At 37.9% G+C, this 23682-nt stretch overlaps 1 protein-coding gene across 1 annotated transcript in view; it reads right to left on the bottom strand.

Moving 5' to 3' along the window:
• Positions 1-6618: 6618 nt before the first annotated feature.
• The window catches only part of NALF1 (NALCN channel auxiliary factor 1), a 512766-nt gene continuing 495702 nt past the window's right edge, over positions 6619-23682 (bottom strand). Inside the window, exons 2-3 of the mRNA XM_076361218.1 lie at positions 22512-22683; positions 6619-10154 (exon numbers count right to left, since the gene is read on the bottom strand). Of these exons, the coding sequence (XP_076217333.1) occupies positions 9859-10154; positions 22512-22683 (468 nt within the window). The 3' untranslated portion in view covers positions 6619-9858. The remainder of the gene's footprint in view (positions 10155-22511; positions 22684-23682) is intronic.

Raw genomic sequence — 23682 nt, 5'->3', positions numbered from 1 at the left:
GAAAAAATCTTTGCTTGCTTGGTTCAGTAAATGCATTTGCTTTTGAAGACCATAGTCCGTCACTTTCAGCCTAGAGTATAGACTAGCGTAGTCTCATGAAGCTTTATTAAGAAAAGTGGAACAACTCAACCTTAAACTAAAAAAGATGGAAAATATGTTTTAAAGAAAAAAAGCAGAGCAGGGTTCTTGAAATAATATTACATATATATCAAAAGCTTAATGAGTTTTACTTTGGTTTACACATACTCTGTTTCCTTCCTCTCATCCCCACGTGAATAATGGCCAGCCAGAGAAAATATTTCATTCCGTGCTCCAAATGGTTTTCTTAAAATGGGAACCACACTTAACTGGCATTTACTTTATGCCTGATGGTTTTGAATACATAAAGTGAAACCTTGATCTTGTTGCAGTCAGAGAGAATTTGACCACAGGTTTGAAATAAAGTCGAGGCCTCACGTCTCCTCCTAGGAAGCCAGAGGCCTAATGATGTACCGGCATCGCTGGCCCACTGGTTTTAATCTACTGAGTCAGTGAAATTACTTTCATTTGCAATGTCTGAAGCTATTCATGGCAGGGAAAATTAGGCTTCATACCATTCTGACATGCGAAAGGAGTTTGTAATAAATCCGTATGTTGAAATAGAACAGTCGTGGTGGACTTCATTCACCCATTACATGCACCTGCCTGTGTGAACAGGTGGTTAGGTCAAAAAGGTGGGCGGCTGTGAAGGTGTGAGTAAAGATCTCAGGTAGGTTACAGGGCTGTGAGGAAACTGAGAGACTTTTGGCCTATTTCCTCACCATATTTATGGCTCAGATTGTTACAAATAAGTTTTTATTTTCACCCATTGTTTGCCGCAGTACCTTATGCCAACTTCACTGTATTTTGGTTCATCTTATCAGGAGGGTCAACACTGACTTCCACAGACATGTTGCCATCGTTAACCGTCACCCAAAATAGTTCCTAAAACATTTGAAATCTGACTTGTAAACATCTCTGTACTTACCTCTTTGAACAGTTGTTTTGTTATCAATCCCTTTTGAGAATAACCAATCCTTGTGTAACCAGACAGACAAATATCTAATACCACTTATTAATTCAGATCCTCATTGTAAACTATTGAATATCCCATAGGTAATAAATGAACGTATATTTTTGTAGATGTCACACCATTGAAATTTGACATACACATGATCTAAAAATTAAATGCTTTTCTTTTATGGGTATTATTTTTCATTTCTTGTAATTTTATTCCCTTCATAAGAAATCTGAGATGAACAGCTGTAAAGTACTGATGTTATGTTATACAGTACAGTCTGGAAAACCAGTTGAATATGAGGAAATTCCCTCAATCTTTATATTTTTGTCAGAGGCATTTTATGAAATAGGTAGCTGCAGTCCAGGTCAGAACACAAGTTCTTTTCTTTTTTTTTCCTTTTTTTGTTTGTTTGTTTTTCTTTTGAGGAAAAAGGAAAGTTGTTTAAATTTAATCATTATTTAAAATCATTATCCCCCCCAACACCTTGGGTTTAATTTCATTCACAAATCCCTAGTACCCAAAAAGTCAGACTCACTGTTTGCATCTTTAAATTTATTCTTAGTAGAGCATTAGTTTTAGTATTTTTTCACAATCTTCAACAGTTTCTCCTGTCATTTTGAAAACAAGTTTTTCTGTGAGTCATTGTAATAAATTATTTCATCAAAGTTCTCTGTAAAAAATTAAAGATAGTATTAGTTGCTTAACTAAAGTTGCTATAATAATACAATATTTATTATATTATTACAATTTACAGCTTTTTTTCTTTTTTTTTTTTTTTTTTTTTCCTCCTGACAGGACCACGTAGCCCTCTTTTCAATGCTAAGAATCATAGGACATTCCATATAGTTAAAAAACACTGATGCCAGTTTAGCCCATTTCAAATAAAATCCAGTCCTTAACTCTGAAGAAAGGAAAAACAAAAAAAAAAGGAAGGAAAAGAAAAAGGAAACAAGATTAAACACAGTTAATTAAATTTGCTTTTAACATGAGCTTTCTGTTCATACAATTTGGGAATAACAGAAGAGTAGAATAATTTTAATTGCAAATCTGTTAACATAAGCATGTAATTTGTAGCTGCATAGTTCAATATGAATCTTTAAAAGGCCAAGAATCTGGTTTTGAACAAAACAAAGGAAAACAAACAAATGAAACCAAGCAGCTTCTGAAGAACTACATAAATAAATTGTCATTAAGGGTTAATAATAAAAAATGCAATTATCAGAATTCTTTAATTTAATTTTCACTTGCAGGAGTGAAAATATTTTCAATTTTTTTCAATATTTCTTCTTGTATTTATAATCCTGTGTAAGTTTTTGCATATTCAAACCCTGAATGAAGCTTGTTAGATTTCAGAAAAAGAAAGGTCTATCAAATCAAAGCTCAAAGCTTTGGCTCAACATGACTTTTGCATAGAGCTGCAGCTAATTATTTGACCAACCACTTGGACAAACCTTTGGAACATTTCAATCTTTCAGCTGTTCACATGTGTATTTGTCTTATCCATGTGAGTTTATATGTGCTCAAAGGGACCTTGGGCTTTCCAAATCCTCCTTGAAGTCAGTGGAAGGACTTGCACTGAAACTGGCGGGTTTTGATCCATGGCATTAATCCTAGTTCCATCTAAATGAAAAGCATGAGTCCCATTGAATTCAGTGGACCTGTGGACTGGTGACGGATAGGAAACTGATGGGAGAACATCTCTCTGTGAATGAAAAAGTAAATATTTTTTGTTTGGTTGGTTTTGTTTTTGTTTTCTGCACGTGTAGCAAATATAAAGTAGGAGAGCTTTACATCTTATCAAATGCATTCAATTTTTCAGAGGGCTGCTGAGGCAAAAATATGTCCTAGGTCAGAACGGTGACTCTGTCAGAGAAAGGGAAAGGTGGGAGGAGGGAAGGAATGGGAGAAAGAAAAGACAATTTTTTTTTTTCTTCTGTCTTTGTTTTTACTGGTCTTCTCCAAAACCCACAAAAACTAGTGACTATTTTTCCCATTGTTCACAGGCCTGATATCCTCCAACGGATGTAGCTCCTGTAAAGTGCTAGGTGCTCTTCACTATAAAATGAAATTACTAGAACTGAGCACACTTGGTTGAAATCCTGTATTCCCCGTGCAAATTATAATAAATGCTGTCAAAATTAGGTAATGTTACCAGGTTATTGACTGCTTAATATATAATCTGTCAACATTCCTCAGAGAAGGAAGAGAGCATCTCTCTCCCACATGTGTGCAGTAACCAGACCTTGGATATTTTTACGAGGCCAATTAATAGTTCATTAATTTGTGTCCATTGGAGCAACACCAGAAAAGAAACAGATAAAAATACTTCTTTTTCTTTCTCATTCAGTAAAGAGTAGCCTGCTGATTAGAGAGAGGACTGATGTGCATTCACAGGAAACTCAGTCACTGCATTCTAGCTGGTATAGGGTTATCACTTCATCCTCCATCTCTATTTCATGTGAAAAAGCTGGTGTAGGAGCTTAAGTCTAGTAAAAAACTTCAGAAATGTGAATCCCTGGTGGAGATAGGTACTTCCTGGATGCTCAGAGAATGACTCCGACAGGGCAGGGCTAAAATAAGACTATCCTGTTCAGATCACTGGCTTAGGTGGCACATTCCTCAGTAGATTGTCTTTTTATATCACCAGGTCTTATTGTGTATTCCACTTCATCCAGCTTAATTCAGAGGTGTATATTCACCAATTATAAGACACATAGCAGTGTGGTGCTGCAATGCTCAGTGTTGTCCTGACTAAAGATGCATTCAGATAAATCTTGCAGCAGTGTATGAAGATATTATTTCCCTCTGCTGCCTGCTTTATCCCTCTGACAGAAAGTACCCTTCTTTCTTTAATTCCCCCTACTGCTAAAGACTCAATGGAAAGGTATGTCTGCCCGCATTACAGATGTCCCAGTTGGCAATCTAGTCTTCACCCAAATGCCCCTCATTTTGCACTGGAGTGGAACATCGCGTCTTCTCTTCTGCTTATCCTACTCTGGGACAATAAATCCTGGCAAAGTCATACAGGGGGGCAGCTGGAAGGGGTGATGTCTGAACTGCCGCAGAGAGATCTGACAGCGATTTGTTGTCAAACCTCTTATCCTTTCTGCTGAGATAGTCTTCGGTGGGAGAATAGCAAAAGGTTTTGAAGACGTACACAGCTGGTAAAATCTTCACCCTTACTCAGAGGGCTGATTACAAAACATGCCTATCCTTTTAATCCTATTTCAGTTTTTTAGGGAGTTCAGTGCACGTATTGCATTTAAAGCACACTAGTGGTTCCTCTGACCTTCGTAATGGGGCTGGATGGAGACTGAAGGTGTGAACAGTGCAAGCATAGCCCTTCCGAAGAGGAAACTGAGTCACTTTGTGTATGTCCGAGAGATGAACGTAGCATTAGGAGAATGAGAGAGTCAAGAGATTGGACTGAAGTGCTGAAGCACAGTCAGCACTTCGAACGGAGGCTCTCCCTTAGGACCCAAGACTGAGACCTCCCGTGCTACTGACACACACTGGAGCTGCTGGGGTGGGGTCTGTGCTGGGAATTTTCTGCAAAAGTCAAGGATTTGAATGAGAAGTTCAGAAGAAAAATAACTAAGCTTATAGGAAACAAGATGGTGGAATGAATAACCAAATACGCCCCTTCCCCAAAAAATTTTTACTTTTCTTATTACAAAATATATTTCTACTGCTGAAATTCTACCTGGAAATTCACACTCCATAGTAAGGAATATAAATACAGTAATTTTGCCCTATTTATTTTATAGGTATTATCCTTTGGCGTTTTTACTCTACAGTATGCTGTATTTGTAATAATTGTGGAGAACATATATTTGTGTTTCTCTCTTTTAAAATAAAACTATTTCTATATAGATCTACACCTACATATGCATCTTTTTTTTGCATCTCTGTTATATTTTGAAGAAGTATAGCTTGTTTCTCAGATGGATTTTCCAAGTTGGCCCAGCTCTATTTTTGTTTTTTTTTAGTTTCGTCACTCGCAGTAGTTCTCTCTCCCTTCTTCCCCCTCCAGGGACAGATCAAGCTTGTTAGCATTTGAAAAAATACCGGAAAATACTGGAAAACTTAAAGGTGTTCACTAAACATGATTGCTCAGAGTTGTTGCAGAACATGCTGGCAAATTAAATCCCTCAATTTAGATGGTATGCGCTCCAGTCTTATTTGCCATCCAAAAATCTAGTTTTAATGAGAACTATCATATTCAGAACTGATCATATTATTTTCCCAAGCTTTTCTAAAATACTACTGTTTCCTGACAGCTGCTGACAGATGACAGAGCCTCTTTTTACCTCAGAAAGGCTATTTAATTTCATCTCCACGATAACAAGGTTTCTGTTAGTTTGTCCTCCATGTTCCTAGCTAAATTTTGAAACCACTCCTTCACCAAACTAATATAATAGTAGACAATAATAATAAAACAGAACCATTCACCATTAATATGCCATTGCCAGTCTCTTGTTAAGACTCCGTTGGCTAGGGCTGAACCTAGTGATCCTCTGTTGATGCACTATGCCCATGAGCAATTCCTGAGTAAAGACTATGGGACAACAAATCGAGACCTACGTGCTACAGTGAATTTTTTGTGGGTGCGTGCCTGTACCTGTATAGAGGCCCACTGAAGTCAGCATGACTCTGAGCCCAGCTCGAAGCCTGCCTGCGCGGCTCATTGTGGGGCTGTGGCACTGATGAGATATACAGTGAAAGCTGCAGTAAGGACCAGGCACCTTCACAGACCCCTTGCTTAGGTGACTGTTTACATGTATCTTGAAATTTCCTAAGACAAATTTGTTTCACTTTCCTTAAAGCTACCTCTACTCCACAAACAAGTTTTGCTTGTGCTTTGGATAGTTGCTCAAGACAGGTTTCACTGTGAAAATTTGTGTGCATGTACATAAGCTGTCTTCAGCTCTCACGACAAGCAGGTATCTTCTGTGCAGAGAGGCAACGCTTACAAAAAGGACATTCATTACCATAACAAATACAGGGAGAGGAGAAGACAATGTCCTTGTCCCTCACTTTTTAATAGAAGAGTATAACTATATAAGCTGAGAGCCACATCGTGTACCAGATGAAACCTGCCATCTCTGCTGTTTGAAATACAGCTCTCATTCTTTGTCCTTTAATCACTTAGAATAACATTATTTTTAAGACTCAAGAAGGAATTTCTTGAAAGTCTACGTTTGGTTTGTATCTATTGTTCCACAGATTCTTTGGCAGCTGATGGCTTGGTTTCATCTTTTATAGAACTAAAACTTCATTCTAACGTTTTGTTGGTTTTTGTCTTTAAAATATGGCGTGCAGGACAGCCTTCACCTGCTATATTTAAAAAAAAAAAAAGATACTGTCTCTTTAATGAAAGAAAAGTGTCAATATAATGTATTACCAAATGCAAATGCAATAAGGAATAACATATAGCTCTGGTTATGTTATATGACATTTGGCTTAGCAGTATTAACATATTGCACAAAATCTGGATTTTCCCTATTGCAGAAAATAAGACAATAAAAGACATGGGAAATTTCTCTCTTCCATATGATCATAAAATAAATATTATTCTATTTTTCTCTTTTTCTTCTCATCAGTCATTTGCAGAAATATTTTAATATTATTTCTTTGTTAAGCCAGCTCTTTATCATGTATGTATTAGGCATACAGTACAAGGAGAAATGGAACAAGATGGCAGTTATAGCAGTGGCAAGATGCAAATTTATTCTGGCAAAAAAAGTAATATGTGCACAATATCAAGCATGCTTAAGTTTGTGCCAGGAAAACTATTACGAATGAGGAATGGATGGAATGGAATTTTGCATCATACATGATTACGTGTTGCTTAACTTCATAAAATAGTCTTTGTCTACTCCTGATGTCCCAGGTGCCACCAAGAGAAGCTGCATACCACACTGCTGGAGTGAAAATGGCAACAGATACCCCAGCAGTAATCACCTCTGCAACATGACTCTTTGTTTCAAAAATTAAAGAAATAGACCTCAAAATGATGACAGAGAAAATTCACAGACCATTGAACTGCAGGCACTGACTCCAGGTGGGGAGAGGGAGAGGAATTCATTACATCTTGTACTTGTGTAATAATTGAAAGTCTGTAATTGTTTTCTGCTTCATTTTGCCCAAGTTTAATTTGGCTACTTTATGCATGTGATGGTGTTGTCACTGTTTTTCCTCATGTCTCTCATATTGTATGACACGTGACTCAGTGTAACCAAGCAGTGGAGGAGTTATATTTTTCACTGACACCACTTGAAAACATTTTGATAGAAAAATAAGGGATGAAGGATGAAGAAGAGCAGGAGAGAAGAAAGAAAATGCCTTAAAGATAGCTCTCTACATTAATTCACCATGAGGCAAAACAGAAATAATAACTCTTCTTCATGTGCCAATTCAATTGGGATGAACCAGACTTGCTACTGTATTGGTACAGTGTAAAAATAGATGACAGTGAGTAATGGTGTGAACAAAAAACTATGAGGAACATCACAGAAATGGATGTTGGATGGCCTTTGCACAGCAGAGGTAGATAAAGGTTATAACAAACTGTTTACTGACCATGTACACTTACTAGAATTAAGAGGTCAGTTGAACAAGAGCTCACCTAGTAAGAGCTTTCTCAATAGCGTGACTCATCAGCTGTTGTACAGTACCAGAACACTGCCCAGTTATTGCTCCATCACTTTTCAGTAACGTCTCTGTCCTTTCAAAAGTCTACATTCTACCATTAGTTAAGGCTTTTTCATTTACATGTCTACATTTTTCCCCACTTTTTGCATCAATTCAATATCATTAATACATGTGCCTCTAACAGAAAATAAAATAACTAAAAAGCACCATGTTTTATTGAACAAAATATAGCATGTGCAAGGAAGGGAAGGGAGGAATTATAGAAACAAACCAGTGCTGAAGAATTTTTCATTAGCTGGTGCTTTTTGTTGTTGTCGTATTTGCACAGATCATTTTAGGCTCCTCAGTCCGGGTTGTAGTAAAACACTATAAAAAAAAATATTCTTGCAAAATATTTGAGCTTTCGCAGCTTAACATGTGCATCTTGAACCGCTTAAGCAGTATAGTTATCTTCTTTTTGTTTTTCTCCAGAATTTAACAGACCATAAAGTGTATACAAAAACGCATTATGCACCAGTGATTAAATGTTCTTACAACATTAATATTTATCAAGGGGTATTTCATAGCTAGAAAGTAGGTAACTATATTTTATTTCCTAAGAGAACATTTCCTATAGTTTTCCTTCATCTCCCAGCTACACAGCAAACATCTCTAAAGTGCACTTCCCAAGTGTAGTTAGAGAATAGGAAGGAATGTAAAGTTTTTAAAAACAGCCCTTATTAACTTTTCCTTCCATTGATTCTACTGTAAACTCTAAAAAGCCTTTTTAAAAAGCAAATTCTCATACACTCAGCAGGTGAAATGTTCCCACAAAAATAAAAGTAAACAAATTAAAAACCACCCCAAACAAAGAAAAATCAGCAATCAGATTACAATCTTTTCTCTTGACTACTCATATCCTAGTATATCTTTACTGTTTTTATTGCACATTTATGAAAACGGTTGTCCTATATATTTAAAACAAAATAGTTTCTTTATCTGTGCTAACACATTCTTGTGCACCCTTAATAACTAGAGTAACTTTCAACAACACGTAAATAGAAAAACAATGGAATCAAAACCAAAGAGATACTTTGTATTATAGATGCTCAAAGGCTTCTAGTGTAATTTTGTTGAGACAAAAAGACTTGGATTTTGGAAGCTCTTTCCTTATGGAAAGCTGCTGGTTATGTGACAGCAGGAGAACTCAAAACGTAATTCACAATGAATGCCAATCCTTCACCTCCAATATGAAGGCTTCCCAACTATTCAACTTGCTGAGCATAACTGGTTTTACATAGCATATCTAAAAAGGCTGCTGCTGTTCAACTGACCAGTGAGAAAGGACTGGACTTCTTCAAAACGGGTATTGGAGCAACAGTTTGTTATAGATTTACGTTTTTTAACTGTCCAATCCCACCTTGTAAGGAGAGCACTTGTTTGTTCAGCTAAAAGGAACCCCCTTCATGCTCCTTTTGGGTTTGCTCAGTCAACTGGTTTGTGCAACAGTGGCAGAGGCACACTGGAATTGTGTACCCATTCATTGTGATTACACAGACAGAAGCAAATGTACGTTGTCTGCGACGGGAGATGGGAAGGGAAAGGAGATGAATGGTTCCCATGGGTAAGAGGACAGTTAGGTTTGTTTGGGGTTTTTTGTGGTGTTTTTTTTTTTGTTAAATTTTGTTTTGTTGTTCTTTTTGTGGTTTTTTTTTGTTGGTTTTTTGTTTTTGTTTTTTTTTTCTTTTTTTTTTGCTATGTCATGGAATCATAGCAGTCATTCCTCTAATAGAAACTGACAAGACATAAAAGACAGAACTATCAGATGAACACACACAATGACTAGAAATATATCGACAGAGAAAAGACTTAATTTAGCTTTGAGAAACCGTCCCAAAAATAAAATCCTGTATTAACAAGTGCAAAAAACAAACAAAAAAGAAACTCCAAACATTAAAACACAGTGTATAAAATGGTGTGAGAAATTTAAGTCACCATACAGCCTTTTACTCAATAAAAAGCTGTGTTCGTGTGTCCTTGTTGTTTGGGTAGTGGCCCATTCTTTTCATTTTACCCAAAAGGTCATTCAAGAAGAGATCTAAGGGTAAAGCACTCAGTCCTTGCTATTTTTGACTGTAGTCATTTGGGCCTGTTGTGTTTCTATCATGTAAGATAAATCCTTTCTTTTATTCCTCATTGGTTGAATTATCTTCCAAAGTTGTTATGCCTCCAAAGCCCAGTCCTGTTGAGTTCTGTGCTGCTGAGACTGTAAGTACTGTATGTAAGAGAATTAATACAAGAACACACAGTTTAAGTCTGCTGTTACACAGTCTTGATGCTGATGAAACTGTGAGCGATGTCCTGTGACATGTTGTTGAGCCACTTGTTTTAATAGTCCCTTTGGATTGATGATCTGATAATAGTCCCCATCTGACATCACAGCATTCTGGTTCTGCATTGGTTGGATAGTTTTCATAAAGCCCTGTAGGGTAAACACAAGAAAAAATAAACATCAGGCACAAAAAGATTGGCAGAAGTTGGTAGGTCAAAGAAACAGTCGGTAGTTTAGTCTAAGCTATAAATCCACACCTTTGGGTTAGCCTGAGGCCCTCAAAATGCTTGCATTTTGTATAATTAGAGCTGTTGAAGGGATATGCATCATCTAACAGGAAGCAGCATCAAAAGATCATTCAACAGAAGTATGATGCTGAGCATGGTTGTGTAAAGAAACGGTGTTAAAAAGTAATTATTGGTTTCAATGATAAGGATATTTGAATTCTTCCTTTTTGGAAGATGCAACTTTACTTGGGCTCATGTAATGATGAAGTAACTAATGATGAATTAATGATGAAGTAACAACTAATCAAACTGGACATTTCCACAAAATTTGAAAGGATCTTGAAATTCTTCCTCAATCTGCGAGCGCATACCAGCAATATCACTCTCCATGAAAAAATAGGCATTAAATAACAAATAATTGATATACTGACAATATTGACAATATTGATTGTCAAACCAATACAGATCCAACAGCTTTACAGGAACAGCTTCCAATCAGAGCTGTTCAGAGTCTACTTGTTTACCCTATCTTAGATGAGTTCTTCCAGCTGGGATGTTTTCTTTGGCATATCCCAGAGATAAGAACAGTCTTTCATGCCATACAATAATTGGATCTCTTGATATTTCTGACTATACTTCTACATAATTTCTGCCTTTAGAACTTTACTGAGTTACTCAGCTTGATCTGATTATGAATTTTTGAATAGTTAGAGGAATTCTGTCTTTTCCAAAAGACACAACTGTCTTTTTGGAAATTGTCAATGCTGTCTGCATTACTATATAGGAGACTAAAATAACCAGAGTGTTCTGTTTACTTCTCACATATCTTCTTTTCTGATAAATTAAAAGAACCTAATTTAGCCTGTTTAACTACCGGTCAAATGCAAGAATGTCTAACAGAATGGACAAACACCTTTTCTCCATTTAAACTGATCTTGGAATAAATTTTGCAGTACATAATTACTCTATGGTAGTGCTAGGTTTTACTAGAAAAAAACCTATCTGTGTTCATAGAATCATTAAGGTTGGAAAAGACCTCTAAGATCGTCGAGTCCAACCATCAACCCAACACCACCATGCCCACTAAACCATGTCCCTAAGCACCACATCTACACATCTTTTAAATACCTCCAGGGATGGGGACTCAACCACCTCCCTGAGCAGCCTCTTCCAATGTTTAACCACTCTTTCAGTAAAGACATTTTTCCTCACGTCCAATCTAAACCTCCCCTGGCACAACTTGAGGCCATTTCCTCTCATCCTATCACCTGTTACTTGGGAGAAGAGACCGACACCCACCTCGCTACAACCTCCTTTCAGGGAGTTGTAGAGAGCGATGAGGTCTCCCCTCAGCCTCCTTTTCTGCAGGCTAAACAACCCCAGTTCCCTCAGCCACTCCTCATAAGACTTGTTCTCCAGACCCTTCACCAGCTTCGTTGCCCTTCTCTGGACACGCTCTAACACCTCGATGTCCTTCTTGTAGTGAGGGGCCCAAAACTGAACACAGTATTTGAGGTGCGGCCTCACCAGTGCCGAGTACAGGGGCACAATCATGTCCCTACTCCTGCTGGCCACACTATTGCTGATACAGGCCAGGATGCCATTGGCCTTCTTGGCCGCCTGGGCACACTGCTGGCTCATGTTCAGCCGGCTGTCAACCAGCACCCCCAGGTCCTTTTCCGCCAGGTAGCTTTCCAGCCACTCTTCCCCAAGCCTTTAGCATTGCAGATATTAAATAGATTGGTCCCAGTACGGACCCCTGAGGGACACTACTCATTCTGGTTCTGCATTGGTTGGATAGTTTTCATAGAGCCCTGTAGGGTAAACACAAAAAAAAAATAAAAATCAGGCACAAAAAGATTGGCAGAAGTTGGTAGGTCAAAGATAGTTTAGTCTAAGCTATAAATCCACACCTTTGGGTTAGCCTGAGGCCCTCAACAAAGATTTTGAAAGCAGCTACATAATTGCTATAATTTATAAATTAACTTTGCTTCTTGGAACAAGAATTACATTTTGTCTGAAGTATCACAGCAATGATAATACTTTCAAAAAACAATGCCTATAAGTTTAGGCATAACGTTCTTAGGTTCAGGCACCAGACTGCCTGTGTTTCGTGAATAACCTGTAAAGAAAAGCAGCACACCTTAAAATGAGATGAAACTGAGCTCTTTCATTCCTACCTCCATAATATCGATCTGCAACTAAACAAAAAGTGCATTAGGTATGATGAGCGTGTTAAAATGCAGATTTACCATAGACTGGCACTTTTTTACATAGCTGACACAGCAGTCTACTATGTTATACAGGAGCCCAAGTAAAGTTGCATCTATTTTTGGATTCAAACAAGTTTTTAAAGATACAGGAATGAGAACAACTTGTTTGATTTTCTGTAAAGTCAGGGTTTACTCCGTAGGAAATCAGGCCATTTTTGCACCTGTGCAGTCAGATACTTAAGGCAGCGTACCAACACTTGAAAATTATTTATTCTCTCTCAGATCATCACTGAATGTACTTCATGTCTTTTAAGAAATTCTGTTGCATTTTGGAACTTGTGGACAGTTGTTTATTGCAACTATAATAAAGCGATCTTATTGCTAACATATTTTCTGAAATCCATCTTTTGGTGTTTGTGTGCATAAGTGTGTTTTTAAACATGGTAGCATACAGGCAGTGCCTCCCAAAGCAGGTAATTATATGATCTGTTCTGTGGCTGCAGTAGCTCAAACTATTAGTGGTAATTGAAGAGACACAGAGAATGGTTAATGCTTTGATCACACTGCGGCTTGTTTACTATTCAAACTGTATTTCCTGCCTTTCTTGTTATAGGAAAACCCAGACTTCCTTTGAAATCAAAGCCTATATGCACAAGTTGACAATCAAAAGGTATTTAAATAGTTCATATACACTTACTGAATCATAAATAAATTGAAGGCAACCCCAAATTCAAAGCTGCATTGAACTAGTTCATAATGCAAAATTAAATTTCCTCTTTATTTCAATACAGCAATTGAATTTAGGTTTTGAATTTGCAGTTACATACTTAATAATCAGTTAACTACAGAATCACTATTCATATGACAGTTGCAGAACATTTAGATAAATTCAGTCAGAGCTTTTGCACTGAAGTAATAAAACTTCACAATTGTGCTTCACCACATACTCGTTTGTAGCCATGAGTATCAGTTTTGGCCCCTTAGATCTAGTCAGTCTACTCAGTCAGAGGGTTACAAATCTGTGACTTACCAGAAACCCTGGAAAGCTGGCTACATCAACCTTGGAAAACCATGGAGAAAAAAATGTCTTTTGTTCTTTTAGGAAAATATTTTATATGGACACAGGGTTTGGGATAAGGAACAGAAAGGATACCTTTACCCACCAAACCACCAAGGCTTCACTCTTCCTCTTCTGTCTTTATAGTTCAGTTTGTAGACATCATTACTCTGTATTACTTGGATGTTCAGTAATTATATTTCTGAGACTAACTTACCAACTGTTACTGGCTAGAAACCTACTTTGCTTTTCACTTTTCACTTAAAATTCTCAGCTCTGGATCTCCATTTCTCAACTTTTCCCAACACTCACCTGTATTTCACCAACAGAAATCTTAGTCCGTACAGAGGTTCTTGGACCTTGATCTTAATCAAAGATCTAGAATTTGCCAGGATACTTTTTGGTATCAAACCATTCTCCAGACAGATATGCTATTGCTCACAAAGGTCATGTAAAAGCTATCTCTTTGCTTTGTAACCAGATACTTTTTTCACACACAGATAACATTTTGATGATCAGCACAGCAGTTATATCTGTAGGGAGCGCGTGTTACTAATGCTACTTACAAATTAAGGCTACTCATTTGACTGAGATTATGTTAATGGCGACATGACTGTAGATAAATCCCATGTATCCTGCTCAGCTGAATCATACTGAGAGAAAAAGGAGTGACAGCATGAGCATCATATTCTCTTTGTGCAGAAACAGCTTTGGGGGAAAAACAGCAAACCATAAATATGTTCTTATACAATAATTAAAATCACAAAGACTGTCTATGGGTGCATGGTCTGCTGATCAGCTAGATCACCAGCTAACTCAGAGAATGCTGTGGTTTCTGCCTGAGAATTTGCATTTCTTTTGCACAAGAACCAGCATGCAAAAAAGGTGGTTGCATTTCCACATCTCACCCCAACACTGTCAGCATGTGTCATGTTTGTAGCTGGATCTGTATCTGTAGCAGTTGGTCTGGCTTGGCCCACTTTTTTTTTTTGCTACAGAAAGAGCTATGGAGCCATAGTATTCCACATCTTTCAGTCACCATCAAAGGACTGATTGATATATTTGTTGTCGTTGTTGGATAAGTATTTTAGAAAGCCACAGAAATAAAACAGATTTTTTGGTATGTTATGTTTTTTCCTCATTTTCTTTCTGTATAACTCTAAACTGCAGTCCTTTTTAACATAGATTTCTGATTATTTTGAGAGGCATACCAAGCTTCTTGTGCTTGAAGAAAAGACCATGAACTAGAAGAAGAAACCAGATAAGTGGATGTAGTATACCAGAAGTTTCAAATGCTCCATTTCATTGTGAAGCACAAAGTAAATAATGTCTGTCAAGAGTGATCCATCCAGCAGTGACAACATTGTACCAGTGAATGTCAATACTCTGCATGACATTTCTCTTTCTGAGGAATTATTTCTGAGGTTTCAATATTAACATTTTCCAACTACAGAAGGCAAGAGAACATTAGATATTATATGACTAGATTTCACTGCTTGCTTATATCTGATATGGAAGCCAGCTCTCTTCGATCTTATCCAGATGGTCCTCTCAATTTCTAAATTGCTGTGTCTGTGACACATTATGATGCTTCTGTTTAGACATGTATTTTATACCCTTCATATTATAAAAAGTAATAAAATGAAATGTAGAAGAAGGCTTAAAGATAAATAAATTATTCTTCAGTCAAACAGATTATTCTTAAACTGGTGAATAAGGCTGTTCAACTCTTCTGAAAAAGTTAATTTCCATTTCAGACTCCATTCCAATTGTTGGATGAGATCTGGGTTGCTGTGTTTTAATTTTGTTTTATTACTGTATGTTGGTGACTGTTTCAGATAGTTGTCTCTGGAACATTTTCCTGCGTGTATGCGTTCACATTCAAGAAGAATTAATTGTGTTTCTTCACCATGTATGGATTTTTTTTTCCTACAATATGCACAGAACCAATTTCCTCCTGCCAATGTAAATCAGTGTTATCCCTGTAAAACTGACTGAGCTGCTGCAAGTCAGAAAAATAAGCAAATAGGTGACTCTCAAGGCTATACAATGAACCTTTTTAGCTCTGCTATGTTGAGATACAGGAGAAGGGTGAGGGAACTCACTTCTAGCAAGCCTTTGGCTTTCCCCACCCCCCGTTCAGCTTTGCTTCTATTATGTACAATTTTTGATCAAAAGAATTTACTACTTTGATATGATAGGAAAGGAAAGGGTCACACATATCTAAGTACTGTGTTGCCATAGAAAGTTCAGGGATATCAATATTAATTGCTTGTGTTGTTTTTATAGGAGAAGAACGTTTGCAGCTAATAAACCTATTATAATATGGGATCTCATTCATGGGAAAATCTCAACATTCAAGACTAGAAGAACACTGGACTCAAAAGATGAGCTATTTAGTTGGCAGATTCTGTTGCACAACCATGTCAAATTTTCCTTCTGTAAGGAAGATCTGGTAAGCAGATCCATCGTTAGTAACGATTTAAACCATGGTTGTCAAACATAAATGGGATTTGTCTTGCTGTCTGTGTTAGCTTAATATTTTGATATATTAGGACCTACTAAGAGGCAGGAGGCAAATGACACATTATTATGAGTTATTTTTAGAGTAAGAATTTGGATCAAGTATATATATATTTTGGAGTTTGCCAAGAACAACATAAAGTGGATTGAATTCAGAGATTTTCTCTTCTTGAATTGTTCTACAAAGAAAAGGTAGATTGTGATGCATTCTATATATCACATTTTCTCAAGGAAATTGCTTTTCAAATTGCACTGAAATCAGGGCATCTGTTTTGAAACAGACACTCTATAGCTAAACCTGCTGGTGAAACCCAGACACACATCTGCCCCTTGAGAAGAAGCTGCAGTTAAAAGAGTTGTTCCCAATACCTTTGTTGAGCTTTGTTAGCCAACAAACCTTTTCTACAGATTGGTGAGAATTGTCTGTAATAATTCTCACTACGTCCTTAGAAACAGTGTGTGCTATGAAGCATGACTGACAGCTTCTTTTCTGGTGAATACTCTTCTTCACTCTAAAGGAGGAGGAGTTTCTGGGGAAGTGCTACTTTGCATGGATCACATAAGCATATGTCAGTGATATTTGCCAAAAATTAATGTATGGGAGAATATTCACACCATGTGTTCCAAGCAACAGAGATGTTAATCGGAACACATGAAATTAGGAGCCTAAATTAATATGGACTGAAAGGAAAGATATAAGTGATTCAAAGCATCTGAATCACCTGTCCTCTCTCCTCTCTCCTTACTTTCTCCTTCTACATTGAAAAGTATCAGGAGTCTGTTCAGCACAGGAGAGCAGACAAATTTGATTCTCCTCTTGGTGGCAGTAGACTCATTCTGATGGCACTGCTCTTAGGAAACAGCAGAAGTTGCTATGCTGGTTTTGGAAGAAGCTAATGCAACACATCTTTGCCTTATTGCTGCTCACTACACTCCCTTCCTTTCCTTCACAGAGGAACTTAAGTGCTCCATTAAATTCCATTACATCTGTTGTACAAGTAAAGAGTGTGAGCATGTGGCTGGAATTTCCTGCCTGATGTTTGCTGCTGGGTGATCGTCCTGTTATGCCACAAGGCACAAAGACACCATAAGTCTTGGTCAATACAAAGAAAGCCCTTAGCAACAGAGGTAGCCCTAATTCTGCACTCTAAAGTGGTCCAGACTTGGCACATGGATAGCAGTTTTGGGACTGTTCTCCCAGCAGCCAGAATAGGCCATGTCTGTATTAACAAGTAGTTTTGGGCAAAAGGACAAGATTTCTATAACTCAGCTGGTGCTGAGTATCTCATGTCAACCCTGAATGCATTTGAAGGGTTTTTACCTCACTCTAGCTCTAGTCTGATTCTGTAGACCGAATGTGCATTAGTGGTTGGGACGTGCTAGGTATGGTCCTGTAGCACTTCTCCTAGTTTAGTGTAATCCAAAGGAACCCAGTTTGTATCCTGCAAGAACTCTCCCCAACGCAAGTCAAACAGCAAGGAGTATGAACAGGAGATTTGCTTCAAAAGTACACTCCTGAACTAAATTGCTAACGTGGATGCAACTGCAGCATTGGAGTTGATGGCATATCCTGGCTGCTCAGGGAAGGACTGTGGCTGCGGAGGAGAGCTAATCTTTTCTCCTTTCTCTTTGGACATCTCTGCTGCTCATTTGGTGGAAACTGAGCTCTCATATTTTCTGGGTTGAGCAAACTGAAGAACTGAATGGATAGTTTTGGCTGTGAAGAAAATACTTGACCTCTGCATCCTCCCTCTGTCTCCATTGGGAGATGGCAGCAAGCCAGACAGAAGCAGTTCATGGGCTGGACCAGTCCCCAGGCCGGCTGCTGGACCACATTACTTTGGAAGGCACGGGAAAAGCAGTTGTTGTGAAGTATTACCAGGCTCTTCCCAGTGCTCTGTACATAGAGTCATACATCTTTCAGCTCTCTTTTCACACTCAAAGAGCACGTGTGAAAGAAATCTTTCACATCTTCCATTCACACTGGGGAAAAAAGAGGAAAAGATGACTACAACTATGAAAGAAAACAGTCCCACTGGTACGCACACTGTTTTTATAGGAGTCACAATTAAAAAACTTGACCTGGAACTTTGCATGGGACTCATTCATTGTAATCTGCCATGTGTGTGTGTATGTATGCCTAAACACTACTATTATCTCCCTTAGATAAGATTCTGTTTTGCATGGGCAATTCTAGACATCTGAGCTGCAGAAAGAAACATTAGATGAAACCACTGGAAACTTTGATCATATGGATATAAACTCCAAAGGTCTAAACTGAAAGCAACCATTCAATTTGAATGAATATGAAAAATATTATGTTCCAGAACAGCGCCTGATGGAAAGATTGACTTCTTTCCATTTCCTAGAAGAAAGGGAGGAAAGGGGAACACAAACTTCTTTCTAGCTAACCACATGTTTCCATAATCAGACCCACACTGTGATTCTGATTGTTTTGATTAATCTCCCAAATACTTTTGTTTTGCACTGCAGTTGTCCTACATCCTCACATGCATTTCTACAAAAGACAAGTTCCTGTGATACACAACTAGTGTAGCATCCCCTCTCCTTTTCCCACTACCTGCCTTCGTTGGAGGTAATCAAGTAAGACATTCTCAGGCTAGAATACTTCTTATTCATTATACCAGTCCTTCAGGAATTTCCAAGAAATCATTATTAATCAATATTATAAACTACAACTTTTTTTTTTTTTTTTTTTTTTTTTTTAAATTTGGTGGTGTCAAAGGACTGGAAGAGAGCAAGTACACCACCATCGTGTGTGATTCTTAGCCACAATTATGGCTCCAGCCTGCCCCCTATAATGACTCTACATATAGCCTTATTTAATTTTTTGCAGCATTTAAAAAATACTTATTTAGGAATTCTAAGATAACAATGACTGCAAAATTTCTTGGGGAAAAAATAGCCAGTCCTATGCTGTTTTCTCATCACATGGACCTCTCAAGGAGGGATAAAACCTTTGTTACTATTTCTTTTTACAGCCGCCAGTACCTTTTTTTTTTGCAGCCATCAACCTCGAGAAAATCCTGCCCTGAAAGAAAAAAAAAAGTATGTGGGTTCCCTGTCCGCTGGTGCTGCCATACCCCCACTTCCAGCATATGTCTCTGCACCCCTGCTCACCGCTGAGGCGGGACGGGGACGGCGAGGGGAGGCGGCAGCTCTGTACCACCACGGCAGCTCCCAGCACTGCTGGTGACATGAAGCCACATCAGCCTTTTATCTAGCTCTAATTGGAAAATGGCATGTCATGTTTATATGTACATCCTGCACTCTGTGCTGTCATCAACATCAAATAGAACCAGCTATCACTGGTACACCTTTTCCTGTTCCTTGACTTCCATGATGTGAAATGTTTTATAGAAATCAATCCTCTGTCTTTCCATTAACCTAAATCTCTACTGGACCTTAGAGGAAATAGTCTGTTACCATGGAGAGGAGGGAGGGAAGCCCTTATTATAATACATTGTTAAAGAAAATCAGAATCCACAAATTCTTGACGTCTCTCAGAGATAAATCATCCTATAAGCAGAGGGGCTCCTTTTTTTTTCTCCAGACAATATTTTATAACTAACAGTTAATTATAAAAGACTAACCAGCTAGTCTTTCATTAGGTTTTTTTTTTGTTTGTTTGTTTGTTTTTTGGGGGGGGAGGAATATCATACCAACATAACCCAATTCAGTTCCTACTGGATTTCTCTGAAAATGCAAGTCAAAATTTCAAAAAAGGACCTGTAGCATTTCTCTCCATGGGATACCATCAGAGTCAGAAGCAGCAGAGATATTCAAGCCTAATTTAAAAGAGTGATGGGCTGTGGCAAAATGCTGTTCATGAAGAATCTCTGAACATAAAGCTTGCTCCTGATGTGTTTCCTGTAGCTCAATGGTGACCAGCTTCACAGTGAATTTAGGTCGAACGGAGACATCAGACAACCACCTATAACACCTAAATATCAAATAGAAATACCTTTGACCTGACTCTTTTGGGTTTTGCCAGTGAATTTCACCCACCCCAGGAAGAGGAAGAGCAGGATCAGTAACTAGAAATCCCAGAACATGTCTGCCAGATGGGAGCTCACAGAAAGTGCAGCAGGAGAAGAGGTCCCTTGAGATGTGGGTGACCTGCTTTCTGTTCTTTTCTGCAAAAGGAGTTCAAGTTAACTGTCAAGCCACATGCTATACTGAGGTAGAGTATTTTGTCTGCTGATGAACTCACTGTACTTCGCACGAAATACTTCTGTTTTCACTAAGCTGCAGAGAAGCGTAATTCTTTAGCCCCACAGCAGATACTAGTCTAATTTCTCGTTTCGTGGCAGGAAGTGCTCTTACAGCGAGCTGCTGTTTAATAACAGGGAGACAATGGGCCTGTATTCCAGACAAAGTTTGAACTGCAACCTTCTACCTCTCCTCAGCATCTTCTCTTGCACACAACTGCCTTGTGTCAGCGTGCTGACTCCTATGGGTCCATGAATACAAACTCTGCTCTGCTGATGCTGAGAGTCTTTACTCGGGAGGACAAAAAGTTCAACCAAATATTAGTTAGTGGACTGCTGAGATGAGATTCAGGTCACCCTGATTTTAAGCGTCTGCAATGAGACATTGGTGACTAACAGCAGCTACAGCAAAAAGAGTTCAGCCAGCACTGTTAGCAGGGCATAGAGAACTAGTCAGCTTATCGGGTGCAGTTGCCTCCTTAGGCTGAATTAAATAGCTCTCAGCTCTACTGACTACACCAGATCTTCAGTGACTCTAGTGAGAGCTTAGTCACAGAGTTTATGTGTAGATACCCACACTACTAATATCTGCAATAAAATGAGTTTAATCCTCCCCTAAATCTGCTTTTCATCCCAAACTCAGAGATATCGACTGTCAGTTATCTTTGAAAAGTAATCTATTTTGTGTGTTTTAGGAATGAATTTGGAGTTGGAGATATACTAGGAAAGTGAAGAGGTAGATATATATTTCCTAAGAGATTTTCTGAAATAATTACTAAGATGGTTTTGCTTATTATTTGTTCATTCTTTGCCATTGTGTATGTGTGTAAGTGTGCACACATGTGTATATACATGCATACACACACATACAAACATATATATTGTATACATGTTGTAAATAAAAATGTCCTAAGTCTCACTTCAGCTTTCACTGTCCTATCTTAAACTGGAAAATAATGCTCATTTGTTTACTGTGTATGCATATTGGAAGGCTATTAATATTTACGAAATGCATTGAAGTGAAGTGCTAAGCACCATTACCTTATTGATGACTACCAAATTGTAACTCAGCTTACATTTCATTATATTGTCTTTTGCATACGGATGGATATTGCTCGAGTGTGTGCAATAGGCTTAATTGTCAAGAAGAAATATAGTAAATATCTTGCTACCAGAACCCCCCTAAATCCCAACACAGGGTATAAGGTGAAATTATGCTTGCCTCTGAGATGGTATAGAGCATTTATGGGGTTTTATGTTTTATTCTGTTTTTAAGTAGCTTGCCATGGGCAACTCATTTAGTATCAAGCTTTCCAGTGCAGCCCTAATTGAAAGTGAAGGCTGTCTAGTTTCAGAAATTTGGACCAAGCTGTCAAACGATCTAAGTGTTGAAATGTCTTTTTACTGATTTAGTGGGAATAAGTTGATTAAATATCTTCAAGATTCTCAGATGATACTCTAGGCATCAGAAATCTGCAGATAACATTGATATAAGCTGAAATTTTGTGTGGATGACTCCCAGCCAGTCCTGAAAAAAGTATCTGAGGTACCCAGGATGTACTAAAGGTATTTTTTGCCTACCATGTCCTCTCTGGTTGGGTCATTCTGGGATAGTGTTTGAAGCATAATGGAATGTAAAAGAAACCAAACCATTTTATCAATCAATGCGTAGACCTATATTAGCAATACCTTTTAAAATTAAAATACTCACAGAATGTAACAAGACTCAAGAAGAGACCAAAAGATCGGTTCTTTGCAGGTGAACAACCAATTCTTAAAATTCTTCACTAGTGAAAGACCTTTCCTCAGACATTTACCTTCCAAGAGCTGCTGCACAGTTTTGAATGCTATGTCTCAGATTCTTCATTTATCTGACATACGAATGCAGGTGAACAAAGGTGAATATACTAAAAACTGGACTTCTCTTCCTCTTTTTTTCTGAATATTACATGACAGCCTCTTTTCTCTGAATACTGCATGACATGGAGCAACAAAAATCCTCCACCAAATTATCAAGTGTAAAAAATAACCAATTTCTTCTAGTAATTTTGTTTTGTAAACTTAATGACTGTGGCAAGCTGTAGCATAAATGCACATTACTAAATCTGGGCTCAAAACCTAGCACCTCCAAGAAATCTCTTTGTGATGAGGAATACTTTCAGGCTCTCATAGAGCTAATGGAAGAAACATTATCCACACTCGCCTTCACATTTAGACTTATGAAAACAGGTGAAATTAGCTTTTCTATACTATACCTGTACAGATGAAACTTGATAGTCCTCCATAGATGACATCGTCATTGTCTGGTAATATAAAGGGACACCTCGTCTGAACCTCCAAACAGTATTGCTTGCAAGGAATTCTGTTGCTGCAGTGAAACTGTGTGACTTCAAAATACTGGGAACAGAGCCAGGCTTTGTAGACCGTCTGGAAAAAGAGAAGAACCAGAAGTATGTATGGATGACAATAGCACTGTCATTATTAGAAGAACATACTGTACTACACACCTACATTAACGCTGCTTCTGAAAGCAAATTTTGAGAGAATATCACCCGAGTAAAACATACTCTTAACTTTTGACTATCCTCCCACTTCAGAAATGAAAACTCCAGCCAAGTCACTTAAAAGCAACAGTTAGTCAGGACTGGGCTTATGCTATTATTTTATCTTAGTTTGTAAACAGGTATGTCTTTTTATTAGACACACGCACGCACACCACACACCCCTGTCCCTGTACGTTATCATACACAAACTGAGATCCTAACCTCATTTGAAGCTGGTTTGGGAAAAACATATGAAAATAAGTGCAAGAAAGAGTTTAAAACTGGGCTCAGGCCAGCTCTGTTCTTTCTATCATCTAGAGCTAAGCTATCAGGTCACAATAGATGGTGCTGCTTCCCTTCAAATAAAACCTTATCCAGTCCACAGCATCAAAACACACATTAGGGTTCCTGAACGCCAACAGCTGTAGACTAGGGGATAAATCTGCAACAGTGAGGACCAATGTCTACATTTGAGAGCTAAAAGGAACACATTAAAGATTCTGTCATCCGATGCTGTGTAGCCATGGCTGCAGGACCTGTGATTATTACAATTATTATTATCATTATTTAAAGAGAAAAGCAAAATAAATGTGTTAATTTTAGTTTCTTTTACCTATTCTCTTCTGAGCAATGATCTTTGTCATAAGAATTAAGCTAGCTTTTTGGACACAGAAAAGTTTCACATATGATCATACAAAAATAGATGGGACACCAGGCTACGAAGGTGATGAAAACCTGTATGACTGAATACAGAGAGGTTTGCGTGTTTCCCATTTTATTTTCCACTTATCTGTTTTGAAGTACATTATTTACTGACTAGGTACTTGCTATCTATCTAGGTTATTATATAACAAAAATTTCCTTTTTGTATTCATTCAGAATA

Source organism: Aptenodytes patagonicus, chromosome 1 (assembly GCF_965638725.1).
Source record: "Aptenodytes patagonicus chromosome 1, bAptPat1.pri.cur, whole genome shotgun sequence".
In the NCBI taxonomy this organism is placed as follows: domain Eukaryota; kingdom Metazoa; phylum Chordata; class Aves; order Sphenisciformes; family Spheniscidae; genus Aptenodytes; species Aptenodytes patagonicus.
The sequence above is the reverse complement of the archived record's forward strand: the minus strand, read 5'-3'. Positions and strand labels throughout refer to the sequence as shown.